Source organism: Xenopus laevis, chromosome 4L (genome assembly GCF_017654675.1).
Source record: "Xenopus laevis strain J_2021 chromosome 4L, Xenopus_laevis_v10.1, whole genome shotgun sequence".
Lineage (NCBI taxonomy): Eukaryota > Metazoa > Chordata > Amphibia > Anura > Pipidae > Xenopus > Xenopus laevis.
Window position 1 is genome coordinate 120,376,250 of NC_054377.1, and position 26,640 is coordinate 120,402,889.

Genomic DNA, 26,640 nt, shown 5'->3' on the forward strand with positions numbered 1-26,640 from the left:
TTAAAAGAATACAATTGGGTCTTTAGAGGATTGCATCAAGATGTACCCAGCAAATATTCTTCCAGTTTGATCAGAATGTTCATTTATATTAACTGCTGTGTGTGTTGCCCCTTCATTGCTCAGGGTTCCAGAAGTGTCTTAGCCAGCCGCTGCAGAACCTCCCTTCGCTGGTAGATGTAGATCTGAGTATCCCAGAGCATGTTCACCAGCACAGCATCATTAACCTCATCAAGCATGACGTCTGTTTGGAGCTGAGGGCTAAGTCTGTGCAAGAAGAATGAGAAATATGAACATTCAGCAAAGGGAATGAAGTCTCAGTACTGCAAAATACTTTTGCAGAATGAACATACAAGTTATATTTCTCACCTGAAGTAAGGAACGTCTATCATTTCACACCAAGCCCGAGCTCTGGAAACTGCTGGGCCATCAGAGTCTGTGCACTGACGGGGAAATGAGACACACGCAAACGGTTACAAGTCTGGTATAGGGTAGCCACATTTCTCAAAATTTTGTATTCACTCTAAAACAGCCAGGACATCCCAACAGTTAGATTAAATACAGGGGAATGTTCCTCTCTACTGTCTGTAAAGATCAGCATGGGAAGGATCGTCTGTGTCTGATCCCCAACCCTTAACAAATGGGGATTAGACTGTTTGAAAAATGAAAGTTTGTTGAAGTTCAGGCACATCAGTGCAATCTGTAGACTTTATGTGGCACATTGACTGCCATGTTTTGTGTTTAAATGCCATATGCAGCTTGCCACCACTTCCACTGAAGTCAATTGCATGAAAATACTATCAAAAGAGATAGCTACTTAGAGGGGTTCTGTCCTGATTTTTAAGATGTCGTTTTTATTTCTAAATTACACTGTTTGCACTGCAAATAATTCACTCTACTATATAAAATTTAATTCCTGAACCAGCAAGTGTATTTTTTTAGTTGTAATATTGGAGTGTAGGCAGCCATCTCAGGTCAGTTTTCCTGGTCATGTGCTTTCAGAATGAGCCAGAAATGCTTTCTGGCAGGCTGTTGTTTCTCCTACTCAATGTCACTGAATGTGCCTCAGTGGGACCTGGATTTTACTATTGAGTGCTGTTATTAGATCTACCAGGCAGCTGTTATCTTGTGTTGGGGAGCGGTTATCAGGTTACCTTCTCATTGTGCGGTTGTTAGACTGCTGGGGAAAGGGGGGGGGGAGAGGGAGGGGGTGATATCACTCCAACTTGCAGTACAGCAGTAAAGAGTGATTAAAGTTTATCAGAGTACATGTCACATGACTGGGGCAGCTGGGAAACTAACAATATGTCTAGCCCCATGTCAGATTTCAAAATTAAATATTAAAAAAATCTGTTTGCTTTTTTTGAGAAACTGATTTCAGTGCAGTATTCTGCTGGAGCAGCACTATTAAATGGTGTTTGTTTTTCCCATGACAGTATCCCTTCACCTCCACAGAAAATAAGAAAAGACTTGCTACATGTTCCACTGACCAATTCATACAAATGAGTGGGGGCCGGCAATTAACAAGCAATGACATGTATGTGGGAATACAATGATGCCTCCACTCATGTGGTAGTATTATTTTTCCTTCACTTTGGCCTCAAATGTTTGACATTGTCTGGGATTAGATTGCCCTGGGCTGCAGAATACTTACGGTGTCCTTTTCTATCCAGACCAGACTAATTAATATTAGATATCCCTTGAAACATAGGGTGCAGGCTGAGAGCAGCAGAGCCAACACTCTGTTTGCCCAAAGCCTACGACAGTGGCAGACGAAACACCCCATGATTAACAGCACCAGTATATGTGTAGCTGGAGGAAGTAGTGTAAAGAATTATATAAGGTTTTACCTGAAAGTGTCAAATAAAGTCTCTGCAAGATTCCCCTACCAACTGCATTACAAATCTGACAGGCTGTGGGACCTGATTTTTGGTGTGTGTTTTCTACTCAAGTCTATACTCATTTCATCAGTTGAGGGGCCATCATCTCTACCCCAAGAGCATATGCTGAAGTGGTGGAAGTTAAACCCATAATTTATTGTGTGGGGTTCCTTGCACTCAGGTAATAAACCATGTAGGGGTCTGTTTGTCTCACCAAATGGAAATATCAATTACCTTTTTCTGACTGCTCATGCACTCTCAGCCAACCCTTTTCAACTCTGCAGTTTCCCTACATTGTCATTTTGTTTCTGCTGTCTAAGAAATCTCCCAGGGGGTAAAAAAAATTCTAAATTTGGAGCCTGCAACATTGCCCCGATATATCAGTCCATGTGCATTGGTCTCCTTTGCACCAATCTAAAAGAAACAGACAGTAAATACTTACACAATCCACCACCATTTTTCCAAGCTCTCTTGCACCAACCACCGTTTTCATCACTTCCCATGGATTAGAGGGTCTGAAGACATCCACAGAACTGACGGAGATTTGTGGGGGTTTTCCAGTACCCAGTGAGACCACAATTCCAAGTTTCTTTACCTGCCCGGCCATTCCCTACAGGTTATAGAGAGAATCTGAATGTATTACATTACTGCAAAAACTGATTGTATTATTGCAGCACAGACAAGCTGTCAATGTTACATTTGTATTTAATTCATGCAGTTTATTATAGAAATTAGAATAAAAACAAAATATACCAAGATATAGTAAGTACAAATGGCAACAATTAGACGTTAGTGCAACACATTTTACAAAGTGACCAAAGATGTTAGCAAAAGTCTTATCCTGTGGGTCAAATCTCCAGCCAACAACACATTACGGAAGGATCTTCTGCATCACTGCATTTGGGTCACAAGAAGCTGCAAGTGTTTGGTTGTGGGCTGGGGGGGGGGTTAAGTTTTTTTTTTTCTAAATATATAGGAATTGGAGGGCCACCACCTAAAGCTTTAAGCATGGGCCCTTAAGTGCCTGTATAGAAAATATGGCCTCAGACTAAAATGAGACCATGATGATGTAAATTCTGTAACGTGACGTAGGGAAGCTTTCTGCACATGGCAGCTGGACCATTCTTAAGAAGCTTAACTGGAGTGTAATACACTCTATGCAGTTGTATTATTCAGGATGTATAGTTAAGAATAACTATATATACTAAAAAATGTGTATTTAGTCCAGTCCAGAAAGTCCAGAACAGGTAAGCGACAACTACGCAGGACTCAAGATTTCACTGATGCTACATTTGTGTGAAAAGCAAATATTTTTCCTTACTTTTTTTTTCAAGCAGGTGTTGTATTCATGAATCTCAGTCATTGCATCCAGAGTGGGATTATTAGCCAGAAGTGCGCCATCCAAAAACCGGCCCATTGGTCGAAGGTAAGTAGGGGCAGCGCCACTTGAGCGGGCCGCACGCCACACTAGCTGTTCTGTGGCAGTGAAATGGAAAGGCAGGTACAATTAAAATAAACTGATCAGCATTTATTATAAACAAATATATATATATATATAAATATCTCTATCTATCTATCTATATATTTATATATATATATCTATATATAATATTAAAACAGGGGGGTTGTGGGAGCACTCTAAAGGCTTTAAAGTATATATATAAGTATAATAAATGCTATTGCATATGTACCCAAAACAGGGGTTATTTTGTTACAAAGTTATGATCATAAAATTGATAAGCCACCATACCACGTCAAGGTAAACCCCGAATGGCGGTCCCTAACTTGTTTTATTTTTTATGTGCATTCTAGCATTACCTGTAATCAATGTCCATTGAACGCTGTTTTTTCACAGCTAAATCCTCCCCAGCCAGCAACCCTCCTGTTTTGATATTGTGTGTATGTATATATATATATATATATATATATATATATATATATATATATATATATATATATATATATATATATATATATATATATATATATAAAAGTCCAATTAGTTCAGCACACCAACAAAATCGTACACAGTCCTGGTGCTACCCCCAAGCAGCAATATGTAGAAAATCCAAAAATACGGATGCACACAGGTATTTCCAAAATAGTTAAAAAACTTACATTTTATTCAGTACATTTAAAAAAGCAGGTCCTGCTTTTTTAAATGTACTGAATAAAATGTAAGTTTTTTAACTATTTTGGAAATACCTGTGTGCATCCGTATTTTTGGATTTTCTATATATATATATATATATATATATATATATATATATATATATATATATATATATGATAATCAAAAATAGTGAATAGTTATTTCAAGCATCTGGGTGCTGAACATATGGTTTGTGCAGTGAAGGACACACACCCTGTGCAGCTGGTAAGTACAGCTGCCCTTTTTTTAAAAAAAAACAATGACTGATCTGGCATCCGGTTAGTCTGACACTAAAGGCTGGTGTGTGGCTTAGGATGGATAAAGAGTATGGCAGGAAGTATTTCAACCTGTGTTTTTCAGCCAGAAGAGACGCCCAGACAGCTGAATGGCCACAATTGGGTGCTTCTCTGCTCCTCAATAATACATACATACACACATACATAGATGAATATTTAGCTATATTCCATCTAATATCTTATTACCTAAACCAGTATCCTACAAATAAAAAATAATTAGAAAGCCTACAACTAGCAAGCAAGGAGGAGGAACCTTCTAAGTCTAAAACGAAGTTGATGCTCTAATGTGCCAGTACTGGAAGCTGTAGGAAAGGGGAGCCAGCATATGCCTCTTTTTATACCTTCCCAGGATGTTTCCAAATGCTCTACTCCCTCTTCCTCCACATCTGTAAGTGGAAAGGAGACCTGGTCATGTTGGGTAAAGCCATCTTCACATTTCAGCTGCTGGAACGGGCCTTTAATGTCCCCTATTTATTATCCTTCAGGTGTCCATGCTATGCTGCCTTTATCAAGTGACACTTGGACCAGCTAGTTGAATTCCTAGCATGTGCTAAGTACAAGCTGAGAGCAAGTATCCTCTTTCATTAGTGTACCATATAAACCACAATGGAAGCAGTCTTGTGGCTTGTAGAACTTGTAAGAATGCAGTGGGTTTGTGCAACTTTGCTGGATGTATCTTTACTAGAATAAGGTAATATCATTTATCTCTGTCACAGTGCAAGAGATATGACACACTAGATATCGAGCGCCATCGGCTGCTTCCCATTAATGACAATAAGGTGTACCCATGGTTGCCCTGCACTTTCCACTACTGGTGCTTCAAAGATCTACACACATATTTCATGCAGGAGGGGGCTTAACCCCTTATTGTGACTAGCTGTGCATCCAATGTCGGACTGAATGGTAAGAGGCCCAACAGGGCTTCCATCACAGAGGCCCCCACGTTTTGTGAAGTTCAACTCTCCCATCAGGTTCATAAGGGTTGTGCCCCCTGAAACGTTGATGCTGGTAAGCATCCTGCCTGCCTGAAATATGGTTTGTGCGCAGCTCATTTAAATACACTGTTTGTTGCTGTACTTGACAAGTGCCTGTCGAGAGCTGCACCACCAGTACCGATGTGTTTAATGTACTGCTGGAGGTGTGGTACTAAACCAATTTGGGAACACTACTAGTGCTTGTCATTGACAATAAATAGGAAGTGGCCTAATATGATCCTTGTTCAGATCATCAAAACACGCACTGGGTAAACATTTACTATGATCTCTGGAACCCAACAATAAGCAGATCAATGTAATATTTTAGAACTTTTCCAAAAGAAAGAGATTTATATTTCTCTAAAACTTATTCTCTGTCTTGTGTCCTATTATCACATTAGAATATTGAAAAGATATGGAAAGAAGGTATTTACCTGCTGGTGTTGTTACAGGACGGAAAGAAGCAACGCTCTTGTAAGGAGGCTCGTGATTAGTTTCAGGGGGGTCATAATTTCGGAAGAGGTGCAGTTCAGCTGGATGCCTGTCTGACAATGTCCCTGTCACAATAACCCTAATAAGGACAAAAGGATTTTAGCTGGTACTGAATTTTCATAGACCATAGAGTTATGTGTAGTTATAAAATATATCTCTGTACTTGGACTGTATATTGACCCTTAAAGTTCCACTTTACGATCAGAAGGATCTTGATTGCATGAATATATTTAGAGCAAAGTCAAATATGGTATTCGATTGCTGCAATATACCTCAAATGCCCAGAACTGTGACTGGTCCCATCACGGTCAAGAACAAGGTTTATGACAGACTCCTGTGTGCTATGTGTTGCATAGTTATTATTATTAAGTGTATTTATATGTATAGTTTTCATGGAAAGTAATGCAAGCTTTTGGTCGCAAGTCATTTTGGTCAGTGTGGTTTCCACAAGTTATTCTAAATTGAGAAAGCCAGTTGGATGACTGGTAAAAGTCTTCAAGAAAAAAAACCACAGCAAGTGCAGTTGATTTGACTTATTTCTTCAGATATACCATGACCTGGATGAATGAGAATCTTCACAAACACATGTCTTTGGGTCACTGGCATCTTTCTATCTAACGTGTAATCTGCCTTCCAATTGTTTGTATTTATTGTGGAGCACTGATCAATGCACTTCTATAAACAAACACATATAAAACCCCTCTGCTATGTACTTTTTGTTAATTTACTGGTTTTGACAGCGATATTTTGGCCATGAAGGTCTGCTGCCAAAAATATCAGACTCAGCTGTGGGCTCCAGACAAGGTGATTATGCCAGGGATGCACAAGTTTCCCACTTGCATTATGCAGCATTCGGATTTAGGATAAACCTCAGTTTTTATCAAAGTGTTGTAGGTGTCAGCAAGTCCCTTTAGCCCTATACACAACATCAATTATTTCCTGCTTTGACAATTCTCTGTACAATGGAAATAAGCAAATATAAAAGTAATACAAAAATGAACATTTAATATAAAAAGTCTTGCCAGACTGAGCACTCACTTGGGGTTCCTGACATCTGACATTTTTGTGTGCTCCCCAAACTCCTTCTTCAGAAAATCTTCCAGAGGACCAGACTCGTAAGGACGAGAGCCGTAGAAAACCTCGTTCTTCATACGGAAGTACAAACAACGAACATATTCCATGGGCATTCCTGATGCAGAGAGTTGGTACAAGTTAGGGTGCTAGCTAATGCACAAATGAAAGCACTTGACATGAAAGTACCTTTAATGAACAGTGCTGACGACTGAGGCCATCTTTGCACTTGCGGTTCATATACGAGTCCTAATGCTTTCTTTGGCTTCAAAAGGCACTAGGCCTACTGCTGCAGGAAGTGGTAGCTCATTTACTGTTTGGAAGGGGACAGTGCCCTAATGTATCCTTTTAATCATTTTTAATTCATCAATGTCTGCGTTTATAGATGACTGCAATGGGATTTCAGACTTCTTGGTTTATGCCCCAATTGTAGTCACTCCCCCTTACCTCAAGGTTAAGCATAAATACGAAGACACAAATTTAAATATACAAATAAAGGGTTTAGTTCGGTTCAGTATAGACAAAAATTATTGATTCAGTGTATCCCTAAAATGTTCCCTTGCTGCCCAATTGGATTCCCTTGTATAATATCTGTATAGCACAACATGGCACAGTTTAAATTTATAAATGCAGTAGTTGAACTATATCATGCAGTCTCATTTAGTAGAAATCAGAATAATAATTGAGCTACACATGACATGATGTTTGTTTAAACCAGTATTTAAAATACTAAAAACATTTTTTTTTTTTTACATTGGCTATGTGGCATGTTATCCCATAGTCACTTTGACCTATATGTTATTTTGAAAGAACTCAACAGTACAGAGGTCCTGCCTACAATGCTTGACATGTAACCTCTTTAATCTTTGCAGTAAGTGGGTAAGAATATTTTTCATATTGCAAAAACAGAGAAAAGTGTTGAAGTTAATGATAATAATCTGTCCAGTACTTACCATGCACTACAGCCAATGCAAGTATGCCACCAGTACTGGTTCCAGAAACCCAGTCAAACAATTCCCTGATGGGACGCCCTGCTGCTTTCTCTATGGCAATAAGCAGCTGAATCAAAACTAGTCCTCGAATCCCTCCTCCATCCAAACACAAGAGACGGTCTTTCCTATAGAACAAGGAATAGCCAACACACTCATACGGACACCATTATTTATTGCTGGCAGTCAGGACGCATGTTTATTTATCTAGTTCTTTAGTTACATACAGAACAACAGGAGCTTTATACTATCAATGGCACTTACACTCGCAAGCCATCTTCTCTAAAGTCCACGGTATCTTGTGCTATCAGCATGCCACTCAAGGCAGTGGACACATAAACAAAGTCACGGAAACCTGGGATAAATTATAAAAAAAAACAACTATTTCCAATGGTGTAAAAAAGGGAAAAAATATATAAAGAATAAATAAAGATAACCAGAAAAAAGTGCAGGGAAACAAAGGTGTATTCTTCCAGCAGAGTAAAAAGAAGCAGAGAGGAATTTAATACAAAACACACACACACGCATACATGCATAACCATACAGCAAACTGGCCATAAATTTAATAATAATGCAAAAGCTTACTACTGAGGAAGAAGAACACAGGATCCCCTAGTACCCCCATTTCCAAGCTGTGGGACTGACCTCCCCAGGGGCCTAAAGGTCAGTTAGGGTGAGAACTGGAGATGGCCATTTGCTCTCCTAGATACCCCTGAAATCATAGCCGAACGGTCAGTTAGAATCAGATTTATGGTAAATAAGTATTTGCAGACACCCTTGCAGAAATATTGCTGAATAACTCATGCACCAATATCTGTATTCATTTAATGAGATAAGGGGACTGGAACTAAAATAATTGACAACCACTGCCCTAGTGCATACCCTTATATAGAGAGATATGGAGCATCAGGGATATCTACAAAGGTATGGCTCTTCGTGTATATGGTAAACTCTGCTCATGAGTCACGCAGATCCTAACAGAGTCCTTTTACAGGCTTTAGTGTTCATATTAAAGGTATCTACCTTAGCATATGTGCAGAAAATTAAAAAAATGCAACTGAATAAAAATAATGCAAACCCCACTGAATAAAATATAAAGTTCCCCTTTATGTTAATAATTAGTATGTTATAAAACATACCATTCTTAGCAACCTTTTAACTGGTCTCTCGTTTATTTATTTTAATTATTAAAAATTAAAATGATTTTCATTATTTTATTCTGCCTCTTTCCAACCTTAAAATGGAGGTTTACTGACCCCAGCAGCAAAAAATCAATTGTTTGGTGAGACTCAAATGTTATTGTTGTTGTTTCTTTTTATTTAGGCCCATTCCTAATTCATCTTCCAGTCTCTCATTCAAACCACAGCTTGGTTGCTAGGGTAAATTGGACCCAAACCCCTATAAAGCTAAACTGGATAAATGAACAAAAAGCTTAAACAAACAAACATGAATAACAATTGCAAATTGATTATTACTGTCTGCAAGTTAATTTAAGCGAGCTACACCTTTAAGAACCCATGAAAGGTATGCTAACAAAAAAAATTAAAGTATTGTAAAGTATATATATATATATATATATGCACAAGTTTGAAAAATAAAGAAATTTTTGGTTCACTAACCAAGGTGTGCGGGTCCTCTTGAACTCTATATATATATATATATATATATATATATATATATATATATATATATATATATAGTCTTTTAATAAAACATTTTTTATTTACAAGTAAGTCCTGAGAGTGCGGACCTTTTGTGTGTTAGATGTACTAAATTTGGACACTGCACCCAGGCACGTTTATACATAGTGACGAGAGTGCCGGCTTCTCCATTGACTCTCTATATATATATATATATATATATATATATATATATATATATATATATATATATATATATATATATATATATATATATATATATATATATATAAAAATAAATATATATATGTACAATTATATAAAATTTACTGTTGCCCTGCACCGGTAAAACTGGTCTCTTTGTGTTAGAAACATTACTTTAGTTTATAAAAATAAACCATGGGGGCAGCCATTCAGTCGGAAAAGGGGAAAATACAAAGGTTACATAGCATATAAACTTTGCAATAGAATACAGTGGGACTCTACAGAGCTTATTTACTACATAACGTGTGCCTTTTCTCCATTTTTAGCTTGAATGGCTGCCCCCATGGCTACACAGCAGTAAATTTGTATAAACTACAGTACTATAGAGTTTCTGAAGCAAACATAAAATTCCAGTGCAGGGCAACAGTACTTTATATTTCAATTACTTAATTACGTATTCCTATAAAATATAACAAAATGTAATTATACACAATCGCAGGCCTTGACGTGAATATAAACTGATTACAATACTGTATTTTTTCTGTCTAGATGTTCTTCACATTGTCCTCAGGATGTGCCAAAGCATTAATTCTACTCACCTGTTTGGCTAATCTCCCCATCACATGACTTAAAAGTACAATTTTAAAACTGAATCTAGGTATAAATTTTGTGATTTACAAGAAAAGTCTGATCATGAATGGTGGCATTTGAGATGGAGCAAAAAAATATTCCATAGCTTCTTGCCCAGTGTCTGAATTGTGCATGCTTTGCCCTGCTACTCTAATGCAAACTGTCTGCTTTCAACAAATAGGAGGATGTAACTTCCAGCAAAGTCAAACTTTCTTGGTCTCAGGAGGTGCAACAGAGAACTTTTTTTTTTTTTAACAGGTCGCAGTGACCAAGGCTATCCTTGTCCTTTAAATAAGAACTGAAACATTACAACAATTTTGAAAATGAAAGTTCAATATAAGCTTCATCGTACAGAAATAAGAGATTTTCTGAATATAATCAATTAAAAATTCTGCATCGTTTCTGAAATTATCAAGTTTATCTTCACGTCTTAACTCTCAGCACCTGTTTCTCTTCATTCTATTTTCTTGCAGCATTTCTTTTAGGGGGGGGAATCCCTTTTTCTAGCAGATGTGTTAGAGCTAACTCAAATAAATGACTATTTTGTGCCTACAGCACAGATATTCCTTTTACTTCATATAAATAACATTTACCACTGTACACACATACTATTCATTCACACACTTGATATGCAAGCTTTGTCCAAACCATGGACTAAGGGAAATAAGAGGAAAAATCTGGGAAAAGACAGCAGTGCAGAAGGATAAGGTTTAGGGAGTTTGCAGATAAAGAACTGGAAAAGCTTCATCATCAAAGGGAGCTCAGGACTGATCACATAATCTGTGTATTACAATGAAAGTACTGAATGCTTTATATTTGGGCACGTTCTCCTATGAATAGTATAAGAAAAAGTCATCAAACTGTGAGGCCAAATTGAATGGAGTTATAGGATCCATAGGCAGAAATGCATCCATGTATAAAGTAATGTGTCCTTCGGGGCAAATAACATTATCTTAAGTGGACCAATTACATTTTAAAACATTTGTGGCCCATTTATATATGAGGTAATCATTACTGGAAACAAGGGAAAGTAAGTGTCACTCTGAGCCCCCATTGATATGATAGTGTAGTGGAGATCCATGAGAGGGAGAGGCAGAACTGCTTTACCTATGCCGCTAGAGCTGTCCGTGGGGGGCACACTGGAGGGGGAGGTAGCTGTAGGCGGAAGCTGGGTGTCAGGGGGTAAACAGCGCTCTGCTCCTATGTTACATAGCATGCTGAGAAGCACTTTTCGGTTGTTCCCTTTGAAATGGAGTAATGGGAAGAAACATATGTCACACCTGTGAGCAGCTAGTGGCTACACAAGAACGTTACCGTATGTTAAATGAATAACAAATTAGTACAGAATATTAAAAAAATAATAATACATGTGTGGGTAAAAAATCATGCTGCCTAGGTTAAGTACAGATTCATGTAGAATCTTGCACAATATAAAATATACTGCTTTTCTCCACACAGAGTTAATCACAAGATTCCATTAATTAAGGAAAATTCATAGGGAATAACTGGGCCAAGGAGCAGTACTGTAGAGAGCAAGGCAGTTAGAAAATTGTCATTAACGACGTGATGTTGTATGTGTGGGTAAGAAACTTGGATTACTATAAATGCAGTAATGCAGACTCCATTAACAAATAAAAACATGCATGATTGTGCATGAATGATGTGTATCCAAAATAAACTCATTAATTATTGCTTTCCATGCATGCTCCATAATACAGAACTTGAAAAGGCTCTGGGCAGAAAGCTCTCACAGGCTGAATGTTTTAGGGTTCACAACCTTTGCTTGATCTGGCTGCAATGAGTCCTGGCGTTTCCCCAAAATCATTGTGCTGCTCCACATCTGCCCCAAAAACCATGAGGGCTTTAATGAGCTCCAGATGGTCCTTCTGTGAGGGATAAACAGGATGATGTGAAGCATAGTACCCAATACACAATAGCTAAAAAGTTGCCAGAAATGGCTTACACTAGATTTATAGCTTGATCTCAACCAGTTCTTTGCTCACTATGATCACTTGTCTAGGAGTCTGTGCTGTATACATACAGGTATGCCTCTCAAACTAAAGAGTAGGATTCAGCAAGTGCTGATAAAACATTGCTCACCTCAATTGATGATATTTTAAAGAGCTTTACTTTATATGATCTCAGTGATTGTAGCATTGGGTCTGGCGCTAGGCTAACAAGGGGTAGTTCATCTTTAGATTAACTTTTAATATGATGTAGAACGTGATATTTTAAGAATATGGTCTTTTTATAATCTTGTGTGGTTTTTAAATTACTTACGTTTTAGTTCAGTAGCTTTTCAGATATCTGGTTGTTAGGGTTCAATTTAAATTAGCAATAAGGTAGTTGAATAACAGTATAGATATGAACATTTATCAGGCACTTGAGGGCAGCTTTAAGGGTGCTGCCCTCAGATGCATACATGGTAAATCATTTTTACTAATCTTTCCTTGCCACATGATATATATTCCCACAAAATCTAGAGGCAGATGTGGGGGTATCAGGTGCGGGTCGTGGGCGGAAAGGATGTCACGAACATGCATGTTACGCTTAAGACAACATAGCACATGCGCCGATGGGTGCGAGAGGTCCACTGCCTAGGACAGCATCAGACCAGAATATAGCCCTGAATATAAAAAGGTAAGTAAAGGTAAGGTAAGTAATCAAAATGTAACCTCACAGAGCAATAGGATTTTGCCTGCCAGGTAACACCAATGTTAAAGGAACAGTAACACCAAAAAATGAAAATATCATGTGCTGTTGCCCTGCACTGGTAAAACTGATCTGTTTGCTTCAGAAACACTACTATAGTTCATATAAACAAGCTGCTGTGTAGCAATGGCGGAAATTGAAAAAAGGCTATATGGCACAGGTTAAATAGCAGATAACAGATAACACCATTATGTTCTACATAGTTTATCTGCTATCGGATGTGTAACTTGAGCCTTTTCTCCTTTGAATAGCTGCCCCCACTGCTACACAGCAGTTTATTCATATAAACAATAGCAGTATTTCTGAAGCAAACACATCAGTTATAATGCAGTGTTGCCCTGCACTGGTTAATCTTTATTATTTTAAAACACTTTCATTTTTTGATGTTATGGTTCCATTAAATGCAGGAGAATGTGACAAATAATACATAAACTATAAAAAAAAAATATAGGACCAACTTAAATGTTGCTGAAAACAGGGCATTCTGCAACCTATTAAAAGTTTAAAAATGTAAAGGTGATCTATCCCTTTAACAGCACATATAAGTGCTGCATAAATAAAGTTATGCCTGAAACATGAAAGTTAAGGGACTGGCAGCCAACTTGAAGATCAAATGGAAAGGTTCTTCAGGTGCCTACCTCCCAATACTTCCAAGTCTACCATGTTCCGCTGCTTTAAAATTCCAGAATACAAAGGAAAACATACCTTCATAGCAAGGTGCAAGGGAGTGTTCCCTTGTTCCCCTTTGGAATTAGGATCTGCACCGTTGGTCAGAAGCACCATAGCAGATTCAAACCTGTCTCTCTTAACCATGATATGAAGTGGTGTATCTAATGTTTTACTGTGGGTATTTACTTTGCAGCCACGTTCAACCAGCAGCCGTGCCATCTGTAAGAGTGAATGCAGATTTGTGACATATAAATTACACAGAGATAAAATAACACATCTAGAATATTATTCTCACTTCTGCATTTTTTGCCCAGTGTAATGGAGTTGCTTGATACCGAGGATCTTCTGCATGTAGCTGACTAGCAGACACATCCAATATGGCTTCTGCGCACCTGAAAGGGAGAAACAGCAATACAGTTAGCAGTGATGCTAATAAAGATACAATATCTGCATGCCAGTAGCAATAAAAGTAAAAGCACCAGAGTAAAGATGTATACATTTTCATAAAATACACCTCTTTAGAAACATATTTGCGCAAAATGCAAACTTTAATGAAATAAGAATGCATTTTAGCAGTTAACAAGTTGTATAGGTGTCAGCACTGAGCAGGTAACTTGGTATGCGACGAATTCTACAAAACTTATGTTTCTGTAATTCAAAGTGGCATCCCTAAAATTGCTTAAAGGGGTTGTTCATGTTTGAGTTAACTTTAAGTATGATGAGGAGAGTGCTATTCTGAGGCAATTTTCAATTGGTTTTCATGTTTTATTATAATTATGTTTTTTATTTCACATTTTGTGCAGCAGCTCTCCAGTCTGGAATTTATGCAGCTATCTTGTTGCTAGGGTCTAAATTATCTTGGCAACCATCGAGTGGTCAGAATTAAAGATTGATTTATAAATTGGAGAAGGGCCTGAATAAAAATGATAAGCAATAACAAGTTAGACTCTCAGGGCAAGCCTTGCTAAACAAGCTGATCTATATTTGTATGGAAAGCTGATGAAAGTTTATTATAGGGTCCTCTCAAAGAAAGTGTACATAGGGATGGGCAAATTTTTTCGCCTTGTTTCGCCGCAGAAATGATGCCCATAGACTTGTATGGTGTTGTGCGACAAACAAAAAAAAGAAGCGCGTCAAAAAATTTTTGCCATGCAACAAAATTTTTTGGACTCCCATAGACTTAAATGGGCATCAGTGACATTTCGCTGGCGGCGAATTTTTGTCGAAGCAAAACAGGGCAAATTGCCCATCACTACATAGTGACTTTTAGCACCTGGCAGTCAGTTGAGATTGCTGGTGCAATGAGCAAGCTCTTCAAGGAAGGATATGTTCCAGGGCTCCCTTGCGAACTGTACATTGCATCTTGTGCATCATTCATCAAAGCAGGCACTTTGCAATTGAGCTTGTATTCAAAAATGCCCTCTTATTTCCAGATATTCCCTATGCTCTGCTAATGATCTACTATGCAACACCCATCTCATCCCTCTTTATGTGCATGTTTTCAAGACACCTCTGGAGAGCTGTAAGTTGATATATCGATTTCTGATCTACTATCCATAACACTGTTAACGAGAGAGTGCTAAAATACTGCAATCAGTCCCTAAAAGTATATTATCGAAATAATTACTCGCCTTTGTAAGATAGTAATTATTAGCTTTGGTCTGCTTCTTATTACTGTAGTTCATTTTTGAGATGTTTGCCCTGTATAACATAAAGCAAATGCATTCACTGCTGTAAACGTAAACGCATGTGAAATTCATGCTGGCTGGGATTCCTTGCATTCTCTGAATGTTATAAATGCAAGCTGCTTTGTACTGCATTTCAAATATTTCAATGGAAACAACTAAACCCCCAGCAAACCTGGGATACTGCCCCTAAAAATAACACATTGCCTCACTACAGAGAGTTTTAATAATGATTTAATAATGAACATAGTCTGCTTTTAATGGGAATCTTCTGTTTCAATACATTTTTTAAATAATTAAGGTCACACCAGAGTCAGGCTGTATTCCAACAGCAGCAAAGTGGTTATAAATATCAGAGATGAAAACATATGGAAAATAAGAGAGTAACAAAGACAATAAAAATGAAAGTAAGAAAAACACAACTATGAATAATTTATAAGTAACCTTGTTCCTGTTGAGGCATTGCTTCAAGAAATGTGATTTTCTTTCTGTCAAACCCTTTGACACTGTATGCTACTTGCACAGCAACACAGATTTTGCGGCTATAACATAACCAAGGGGCTAAATTCATGGTAAAGCTGCTGGTAAACCTGGGTACCTGTGGTAGTTCCACATTAATTAAAGAAGGCAGGGGGTCTGTAGTTCCTCCTGCCACAGACAACTGTGAAATAGTAGACAGAGCATATTCCAGGGTAAGTCCATAATAACCATGGCATGAACATGAAATAAAAGGCCACTTTTTCGCAGCAAAATTAAAATGGCCTACACGAGCCAATAAAAGCCATGAACTTGGCCCCTCCAGAGCCAGTCAACCACTTATTGACCCATTCATGGGAAAAATCAGACAAAAGTCAATATGGCAGCTTTGTAAATGCCACCGTGTAAGGAGCACATCAGTATGTTACTGAGTTTCTTGCCAATGGGTCTCCTTGGACCAACACTACAGTCAGGCACTTAACTAGAGAGGAAGCAGATGCAGTGGTGGGGGCCCAGACTGCCGGGTCTACATCACTAAAATCCTCCCCAGGCACTTTCTAACAGAAAATTTACGTTACGCTACATGCTACAATCCAATTGTTGATCAGACTGGAATAACCTAATGTCACTGTTTTGTAGATCTCGATGGATCTCGATTCCATACTCCAGAATCTGTAGGTGTTGAGGGCTGTCTACATTAGCTTTCAGTTGCAAAGATGAATGTATGTGGTCACATTTGGATTAATGCTCCTCTTACGCACCAAAATACAAGTGAAAGAGTTAAATGAAAGAAGAAAGAGTGCAGCTGGTTGAAGTTTTTTTTTGTGATTCTTCCACTTCCTCAATAACTCGATTGACAGTGATGGGAGATAAAATTAAACTTTATGAACATGAATTTCTTGTTTTAGGGCAGAAGAATGGTACAGTCCAGGTTGGGGTTCTCACACTTACCCTTTCTGTGAGAATTTCATTGCTGTGTGAATGGGATATCCATCCTTCCCAATGATGTCACAGCGAGCTTGACAACGAAGCAAAGCCAGCACTGACTCGGTTTTCCCCATACGACAGGCCACATGCAAAGGGGTCTCATTGTTGTTACTTTGGTGGTTTACACCCACAGATTGCACAGAGCACAGGATCTGGCAGAATGAAAAGTACTTTTATTAAAATGTCCATGCATGGTAGACTGCTTTTGAGCATGCGGGGGGGGGAGCAAGATTTCCCTGAATTTGCCCAAGCAACCTCGTGCGGTATACAGTATGTGAGTTTTTGGCTTGGGAGATTGTCATTCACCACCAGCCTCTACCGCTTTCCAGGTCATAAGAATGGCTTTCTTAGAGTAGTACAAAAGCTGTAGCAGACACAGTCTTTCACTTGCTTTCAGGGTAAGTCCTTCCGACCTAATAAACAGAATGTGGGGGTCCGTACATTCGGCAGGCCTAGTGTGGAGCTAACTTTCCCATATATATTCATTACACATTTCAATGGTTGATAATAAAAGCAGCATATTACCTTATCTACACTCCTGGCTCTGACTCCTAAAACAATGTTACTAGCCAGCTGATTAAGGTGGATTCAAATAACTATAGGAGACCTACGGTAACACTTGCTACTTTGTTTAAAAGGGGTGGTTTATCTTTAAATTTACTTTTAGTATGTTACAGAATGGCCAATTCTAAGCAACTTAGAATGTGTCACTCTGTGCCAGGGATGCCTGGGAAATTACATAAAATGTTGGTGCAGACAGATTTTCCACAGGCTGGTGCAGTTTTATCTGAAAAGTTTACTCTCACCTCTATGACACGAGGATTATTTTGTTGCGCTGCGTGATGGTAAACAGTCTCTCCACTTTGGTCAGCAATATCTTGCCGAGCTTGGCACTCCTCTACCAGCACCTGGATACAGTTAATGTCGCCCTTTTTGCAGGCCAAATGCAAAGGGGTGCTCCCTCCGTCACATTCTGTACTGTTTAAACTCCTTGATTTGAAAAATAAGGCAAAAAAATATAAAAATGTTAAAATGTAAACATAATCAAATATCTAATTTTTTTACAATACATAAAATATCCTATATACTGAAATTTTCAAGAAATATACTTTGTAAGAATCTCATATTATACATGATGCAGTAACTTATAAATAACTATTATATTAAGTAAATAATGTTGAGGTGCATTTCCAAAATACTAGACAGCATAAAACGTTTTTTGGTTCCACTTTAGGTAATGGCTCCCTTACCGCACCCTTTGGCACTGTATTTTTAGTCTGACACAAAGCATCTCAACCTGCAAATTGTACAGGCTCAAAAGTAAACAATTTCTTTCTTTGGCACACACACCACTAAATGATCTATTGCAGCGTCAGACTCAGTTAGTTTGGGCCCACTGGGAATCCAATCTCTAGAACCTCCTCCCACTGCCAACAGCCACAGACCCTCTGCATGATCAAACTCCAACTAATACTGCAGATCCTTGGCATGCAGCCCTTCTCCTACTGCTGATCACTTCTGCAAAGTCCCCCCACTTACAGTAGCGTCAAGGCAGGTAGAAGTTTGGGCTAGTGAGAGGGTCCGGAGTCCACCTGGATTTTTCCCGGCTTCGCATGTGGGCCAGTCCAACCCTGATGGTTACTTATATCACAATGAAGTGAAATATATATATATATATATATATTTATTAATTTATTACATACAAAAGCAATATAAAAAAAACTATATAATACAGTTTAGATATACAGTGAAATTATTTATTATCCAGAATGCTGGGACCGTGGGTTTTTCTGGATAAGGACTCTTTCTGCAATTTGGATCTCCATGCCTTAAGCCTACTAGAGAATCATTTAAACATGAAATAAACCAAATAGCCTGATTTTGCCTCCAGTAAGGAGTAATTATATCTTAGTTTGGATCAAGTACAAGGTACGGTTTTATTTCTACAGAGAAAAAGGAAATCTATTTTAAAAATTTGAATTAATTTATTAAATTTTAGTCTATGGGAGATGACTGTCCCATAATTCAGAGCTTTTTGGATAACAGGTTTCTGGATAACGGATCCCATACCTGTAAATAATCTGGAAACAGTGCCTTCCACATAGCATGCAAATGGTAACATCTGCTTGTCCCAAAGGTGGGAAGTGTTTTCATACTTATAAACTATGAGCCTACCAAGAGCAGTGCTGCACAAAGTGATCATATACTGACCTCAGAATTCCATTGTGCTTAAAACTCTCCCGCAAACCAAGCTCCACTGCCACATGTGCTAATGACCAATTTGGGTAACTACGTATGCAGTCTGTTAGCTGCTGGACAGTTTCCAAACGAAGCCCCTTTCTGGAACTTTCATAGAATGGACGCAGCTTCACTGCATATTCCTGAAAGCGGAGAAGAGCCTCAGACTCAGACTCCAACTGGAAGAGACTAAAATGCGTTAGAATGTTAGCTGCAATCTAGACAAAATAATGAATTATAACATGGCATAATGAAAAAGGTAATTATTCCAAACCAGTCTTCAATACACCTTTTAATCCCCATGGTCCTATTGAGGAAACCAAAAACTAAAATAAAATAATTTAAAAAGGTGCAAGCGGACCCAGTTATTATATAGTTAAAGAGAATTTATTATATTTTTAAAAAACAGTTATTAATTATATAAAACCTGGCAGCCAGGGCTCAAAATTAATTCAATGCAAATTCATAAACAACAGAAATATTAATTATCTACAAATCACAATGATAAAATTAATTTCTTTATAGGCTTTCCATTAACAAGGGTTACTTTTGGTCATCCCCCTAATCTCCAAGATAGAATTTATTTGGGCACAATAAAAGTTTGTGTGAGAGTGATAGTTCTCCAAAAATTTGTCAATATCTACAATATTTGCAACTTGGTTAAAAACACCCATTCCCTGTCATAGTCCCATTCAAAACAATGGGAAAAACTCTGCCTGACTCTACCAGTTGCTAAGGGGTAAATGGAGACCATTCAGAACTATAAAGCAAGTTTCCATAAATATTACATTAAACTGGAACATCAAGCAGGCTGTTAACCTCTTCAAATGGGTTTTTTTTAACCCAAAAATGTGAGTTTTGACCAAAAAATAATTAACATCAGGGTATATTATATGCCAATGCATTCATTTTCTTGGAACTAAGTATTGACACTTGTATGTATTGTCTATTGTATATTTATTTTGCTTTATGAATACCTTACTGTAATGTACATAATATGTCACATTTAGAAACGGAGCCACAAGTGTAAAATCACGCTCAAATAGTATTAGCAAAGGAATATGTGTATATACAGGTTCAGCCTACTGGTTAAATGCATGTACAAGTCTCACGGACACAAGGGAGCACTGGAATTCACACCTACCTTAAGGGTGTTGCAGCTTCACACACACAACACCCTTTCTGGCACATATACATACTGGGAGAGGAAAACATACCGGAAGGCATTCTGTGGAGTGCTTGGGTTGACAAGTACACAGTCCAGTGATTTTGCAGGTCTGTTTCTGTACAAGAGAACTCTTCCGTCCTCTTGAAGGCAAGAGCAATTGCCATATTCCGACAGTGGTACTTCACGCACCTTGTGTGGGTTTGTAAAAAGATTGGTCACTGCACTCACAGTGTTGAAGATTCGTCCAAAGAGGTCCATACTGGACAACCCTATAATACAGAAGATAAATAATGCAATTTTAAACCATCATTTGTTTTTTCTTGACCTTCATTGTATATTAACTGTTCTCTGCCCTGGCTTCAAAACAATTCCATTGCCATCATCCTGTTTTGCAGTGAAATTCTCTCTGTCTGCCCACCAGGCTCTCCCCAGGGCTGAATAAAATCCATCTCAATCAAGGTTACAAGCTTTTTTAAATGTTCTTGGTGACCTGCCTACATCTGGTAACTCTCACACATATCCACACTGGATAAGAATATTGGTCTTTTCTTTTTTTTATAGTTTTGTAATTATTTGTCTTCTTCTTCAGACTCTTTCCAGCTTTCAAATGGGGGTCACTGACCAAATCAAAAAAACAAATGCTCTGTAAGGCTACAGATTTATCAAGGGTCGAATAGTAAATTCGAATTTTCAAGTGTCAAAAATTGACACATTCGAATTTTAATCCCCCATTAGAATGTAAATTCGATTGTGAGAATTATCACACAGACCATGGAAACAGTCCTAATTCGAATATTCACCACCTACAACCAGCCGAGTTCATGTTCAAGTCAATGGCAAAGGTCTATTGAGCCATTTGGAGATGTTAACAGCCTTCCTGACATTCAAGTTTTTGTTTTTTTTTTTAAGGAGAAAAATTTGATTCTTACGAATCGAACACGATTCGAATTTTCGGGTTTCAAGTATTTGATCAAATATTAGCCATTAAAAATTTTTCTTAAATAACCTCCCAGTCAAATTGTGAATATATTCGAATTTTCTAAATTCACATGAATTCGAAATTCGACCTTTCATAAATGGACCTCTTATTGTTATTGAATCTTTTATTCATCTTTATATTCAGGCCCTCTCCTATTTATAGCCCAGTCTTTTATTCAAATCAATGCATAGGTTGCTAAAGTAATCCAGACCCTAGCAACCAGATTTCTGAAGTTGCAAACTCGAGAGCAGTGGAATAAAAAGCTAAAAAACTCCAAAACCACAAATTATAAAAAAATGAAAAACCAATTGCAAATTGTCAGAATATCACTCTCTACATCAAACTAGAGGTTAATTTAAAGGAGAACAAACTCTTTAAGAGTTAATTTAATGAGTGCGCAAGCAAGATATTTACACAGAGGAGTAGCTGAAATGAAACACAAAGGTAAGTAGATCAGTCTACTTGCACACTTGACACGGGGTGAAACGATAAAAGACAGGAGAGCTCTTCACTTAGGGGGTTATTAATCAAAGGTCAAATTTTAGAGTTTTTTATACCTCAAATGAACTCACAACTTGAATGGTTTCTAATATAACAAAAAACTTGAACCGTTCAAATTGATTGAGTTTGCGAGCAAAACCCTTTGAAAAAAACTTGAACATCATGGAGCCTATCAACATCTTCAAATGGTTCATGTGACCTCTGCCATTGATTCCTACATGACTGACAGGTTTCAGATTGTGTATTTTCAGGTTCTAGCTATTTCCAGGGTATAATACATCTTTAAAAAGTTCAAGTTTTTTAAAAAAAAAAACCTCAAGGTTTTTTTTTTTTTTAAACCCGAAAATTTGATTTTTGACCAAGAAAAAAATCCTCGAAAACTTGGATTTTAGTGAAACACACAACTCAAGCCTTAATACATCTGCCCCAGAGGGTGATGATACACTGGCTGCTTTGTCACATAGGAAATTTTTGAGTCTACAAAATGCCTGTCAAGGCAATTTTACACGATTCCGCAAGTGATATTTTACCGGCAAGGATTCTCATGCATTCCTTTGCAAAGGTATTTTCAGAGATTTCCAATGGGTTACAAAGAGCTATGCTAATTCCCTTATACAGAAGTTGCAGTAAATCACGGAAGTGGATACATATTTGGCAAAATGTTATTTGTTTGCTGTGGAGCAGTTTGCATCACCTTGCATCCCAAAGGCTGCCTTTGCTGAAGCATTTGCATTCACCAATGTTATAGCATTAAAGGATAAGCAAGCCATTTTATTTTAAAACACTATACAATTTGGTGAATGTATGGAGAAGTGACCACGTTGCAGTTCTGCAAATATGTTTAGGTTCAAAAGGTGCTTGATGTTCTTGTAGACTAGAGTATAACTTTATAGATTTCAGCCTACCAGCCATTTGTAAATCCAAGGTAAAGAGTTTTTGTTGGTCTGTACAGCTGAAGAGATATTGAATGGTCTGCTTCCAATTAAGTTGCTCTGTGCCAACAACTCAATAAATGAAGAAGAACTCCAGCAGCATCTCTGCAAAACTTTTATTCCAGGCTGTGGCAGGCAATCTGGTTGCTAGAGTCCAAATTCCACTAGCAACCATCTGTAATGGTGGCCATACACGGGCAGATAAAGCTGCCGATATCGGTCATTTGGACCGATTTGACAGCTTATCTGCCCGTGTATGGGGGCTTCCGACGGGTCTTCCCGATCGATATCTAGCCACGATATCGATCGGGAAGGTTGGATTTTTACCCGACCGACCTGTCGGAGCCCCTTGATGCATCGTAATTCGATCGTTCGGCCATACGGCCGAACGTTCGAATTACCCCCGATATAGCCATGCCGTTAGTGGCATATCGGGGAAAGATCTGCTCATTTGGCGATGTCGCCAAATGAGCGGATCTTTGAGTCTATGGCCACCTTAAGATTAAAGTAGGAAATCAGACGTCAGACGATGTTCTGGCAATTTAATTTACTGACAACAATTGTACAAAAGTTATGTCCCAGTGACGGTCACCCATGGATATCATCAGATAGGAAATACATGCAAAGATATTACCGACAGAAATGTTCTAACCTGTCCAATTGACTAAATGGCCGATCCACATGGTACGGAAATGGTTGGGACGATTGTTTGAAGCCCAGATATGGTACAAAAATCGTCAAAACTTTGTTTCATAAGATTGTATCTGCACATGTATGCCAGCTAGCCCAACAGTAAATAAGTGGTTAGGGTTAAGCTCCACCAATAGTGTTGTACATGATTGCCGAGTTATTACAATGAGCTAAAGGTAAGTTGTGTATTTTGAACCTGTTTATAAAACATCCCAGATAATGGAGCTTTCGACTAAATTCCTCAATATCTGATTGAGAGGATGCTGGTCTGGGGAAGTGTTGCCCTTTGCAGTGCACGGAATTACAGTACCCCCACAGCATCCTTATCCTTGCTCCATATTCATCTGCCCCCCAATACCTATGCACTCGGATAATTGACGGATAAGGGTGTAATTCCCTGACTTCATCTGTCACTTCCTCTCATAGCCCTCTGAGGAAAAGCTCTGTGAGTGGCAGATGTGCTAGTGAAAGACAGATACTCACTCAAACACCAAAGTGGCTGCTTCTGAGCACTGGCCTGTCACTCAATCACTGCCATAGAATAAACCATGTCATATTATTATTATCAACATATATTTTTAGAGTGCCAACATATTGTGCAACGCTGTAAAATTAATGTGTTTTTTACAAAGAAATCACATGAATTACATCCATAGAACATACAGAGTTACATACATAACAACCAGTAATGGTACAAACGTTTAGAAAGGCCCTGTGCAAAAAATCTTACAATCTAAAGGGGAAGGGAATAAGACAATGTGTGGGAAATAATGAGGTGAGAAATGTAGCATATGGTATAGCATTTGGTAACTAAACAGAATTAGCCCAAGCAGCACTGCCTTAGATCCTCCTAATCCCATGCCAAGCATTGTAAAACTGCAAAATCTACCGTATCTGCACAACAGCGAAAAGCCATGAAAATATTATATTCACCCCCACATACGTCAGGCAAGGTGCAGGGCACAACATGGCTGCATTCCTGCTCTCTTCTGAATACAGTGTAACCTAGGGTTGCCACCTTTTCACCTGGTGGAGACCGGGCAGGGCCGTGAGGCAGCAGGGGCGGGCCATGCCATGGGGGGAGAAGCAATGACACGGCGATTGGTCGATCACAGTGTCAATCATGTTGAATTCTGCCCGGTTTTCCTTATTTGGAAAACCGGGCAGGAAATGTTGACCTGGGCAGCCCTTCAAATAGGGTTGCCACTTTTCCTGCCAGTGGTGATGGGGCAGGGGGCGGTGCCGTGATGCAACAGGATGGGGCGTGATGTCAGGGGATGGGGCTATGACACAATTGGCCGATTGCTGTGTCAGTCATGGTGAATATAAAAAAAATTATCAAAATACCGGGCTGTATGGGTCAAAACCAGACAGGTGGCAACCCTTTACATCCCAATTCTAAGTTTTCCATTGTTTTTTTTTGTTGCCCCACCTATATATTATTCTAAATACATTTCCCTTATTTTACATTTTCCAGGATTTTACGGCCATATGAGGGGAAGCAGGCCAAGATTTGTGGAAAGGCCACCAAGGCCCGGGCCTAGGCGCCAGGATTTTAGGGGGCAGCGTGCTGCTCAACCACATCCCCATTGGTTCAGAAACCTTTGGGAGGCGCAGGAGATATGACCGTTTTTTAAACCCACTGCTCCGAAAATTTGTGCAAATAAAGGGGAAGACGAACGGCAGCAGATCTAAGGGTGCCCGCTATGTAAATCCGGCCTGAGGGGCAAAAGCACACCAATTCACACGGGCTTAAGCCTTCATCTTGTTTAATACAGACTTTGTGGCACAAGCTTTTGGGGACCAACCCCTATTTGCTCCTGAAGAAAGGGTTGGTGATTGGTGTGCTTCTTTCCCTCCTATTGCTGGATATTATTGGACTTAAAGGGATCCTGTCATTGGAAAACATGTTTTTTTCAAAACGCATGAGTTAATAGTTAGGGATGGGCGAATTTTTTCGCCTTGTTTCGCCATGGAAATGACGCCCATAGACTTGTATGGCGGTGTGCGTCAAAAAAAAATTTCGCCACGCAACAACATTTTTTTGACGCCCATAGACTTTAATGGCCGTCAGTGACAATTCGCCAGCGTCTAATTTTTGGTGAAACGAAACGGCTCAGATTTGCCCATCCCTATTAATAGTGCTACTCCAGCAGAATTCTGCACTGAAATCCATTTCTCAAAAGAGCAAACCGATTTCTTTATATTCAATTTTGAAATCTGACATGAGGCTAGACATTTTGTCAATTTCCCAGCTGCCCCTGGTCATGTGACTTGTGCCTGCACTTTAGGAGAGAAATGCTTTCTGGCAGGCTGCTGTTTTTCCTTCTCAATGTAACTGAATATGTCTCAGTGAGACATGGGATTTTACTATTGAGTGTTGTTCTTAGATCTACCAGGCAGCTCTTGTCTTGTGTTAAGGTGGCCATACATGGAGAGATCCGCTCGTTTGGCAATGTCACCAAACGAACGGATCTCCCTCCGATATGCCCACCTTGAGGTGGGCAATATCGGCTGATCCGATCGTGGGCCCTAGTGCCCAACGATCGGATCCTAACGATGCCCAAACGGGCGGTCGGATCGCGGGACCGCATCAACGAATAGATGCGGCCGCGATCCGACGGGATTTTCTGTCCCATCCGATCGAGATCTGGCCATCTCGATCGGTGAAGCCCGTCGGGGGGGCCCATACACGGGCCAATAAGCTGCCGACACGGTCTGTCGGCAGCTTTTATCGGCCCGTGTATGGCCACCTTTAGGGAGCTGTTATCTGGTTACCTTCCCATTGTTCTTTTGTTTGGCAGCTGGGAAATTGACAAAATGTCTAGCCCCATGTCAGATTTCAAAATTGAATATAAAAAAATCTGTTTGCTCTTTTGAGAAATGGATTTCAGTGCAGAATTCTGCTTGAGCAGCACTATTAACTGATTCATTTTGGGAAAAAAATTTTTTCCCATGACAGTATCCCTTTAAGGTGGCCATACACGGCCGATTGGCCACCTTAAAGGGATACTATCATGGGAAAAAAATTTTTTCCCAAAATGAATCCCGTGTTTGGGGCCCCCCCGACGGGCTTCCCCGATCGAGATCTGGCCGACTTCGATCGGATGGGACTAAAAATCCAGTCGGATCGCAGCCGCATCTGTTCGTTGATGCGGTCCTCCGATCCGACCGCCCGTAAAGCCACCGTTAGGATCCGATTGTTGGGCCCTAGGGCCCACAATCGGATCAGCCCGATATTGCCCACCTCAAAGGCGTATCGGGGAGAGATCTGCCC

The 26,640-nt window shown here is 39.1% G+C and overlaps 1 protein-coding gene across 3 annotated transcripts in view; it reads right to left on the reverse strand.

Moving 5' to 3' along the window:
- Nucleotides 1–26,640, reverse strand: part of pla2g6.L (phospholipase A2 group VI L homeolog) — a 27,551-nt gene continuing 911 nt past the window's right edge. For all 3 annotated transcript variants that reach the window (XM_018258876.2, XM_041590731.1, XM_018258875.2), the window contains exons 2-17: nt 20,311–20,530; nt 19,067–19,282; nt 17,662–17,845; nt 16,820–17,007; nt 14,002–14,098; nt 13,743–13,925; nt 12,103–12,211; nt 11,433–11,567; nt 8,116–8,206; nt 7,816–7,979; nt 6,830–6,980; nt 5,734–5,870; nt 3,199–3,353; nt 2,320–2,487; nt 367–440; nt 1–264 (exon numbers count right to left, since the gene is read on the reverse strand). In XM_018258876.2, coding sequence (XP_018114365.1) covers nt 120–264; nt 367–440; nt 2,320–2,487; nt 3,199–3,353; nt 5,734–5,870; nt 6,830–6,980; nt 7,816–7,979; nt 8,116–8,206; nt 11,433–11,567; nt 12,103–12,211; nt 13,743–13,925; nt 14,002–14,098; nt 16,820–17,007; nt 17,662–17,845; nt 19,067–19,282; nt 20,311–20,519 — 2,406 coding nt within the window. In that variant the 5' untranslated portion in view covers nt 20,520–20,530 and the 3' untranslated portion in view covers nt 1–119. The remainder of the gene's footprint in view (nt 265–366; nt 441–2,319; nt 2,488–3,198; nt 3,354–5,733; nt 5,871–6,829; nt 6,981–7,815; nt 7,980–8,115; nt 8,207–11,432; nt 11,568–12,102; nt 12,212–13,742; nt 13,926–14,001; nt 14,099–16,819; nt 17,008–17,661; nt 17,846–19,066; nt 19,283–20,310; nt 20,531–26,640) is intronic.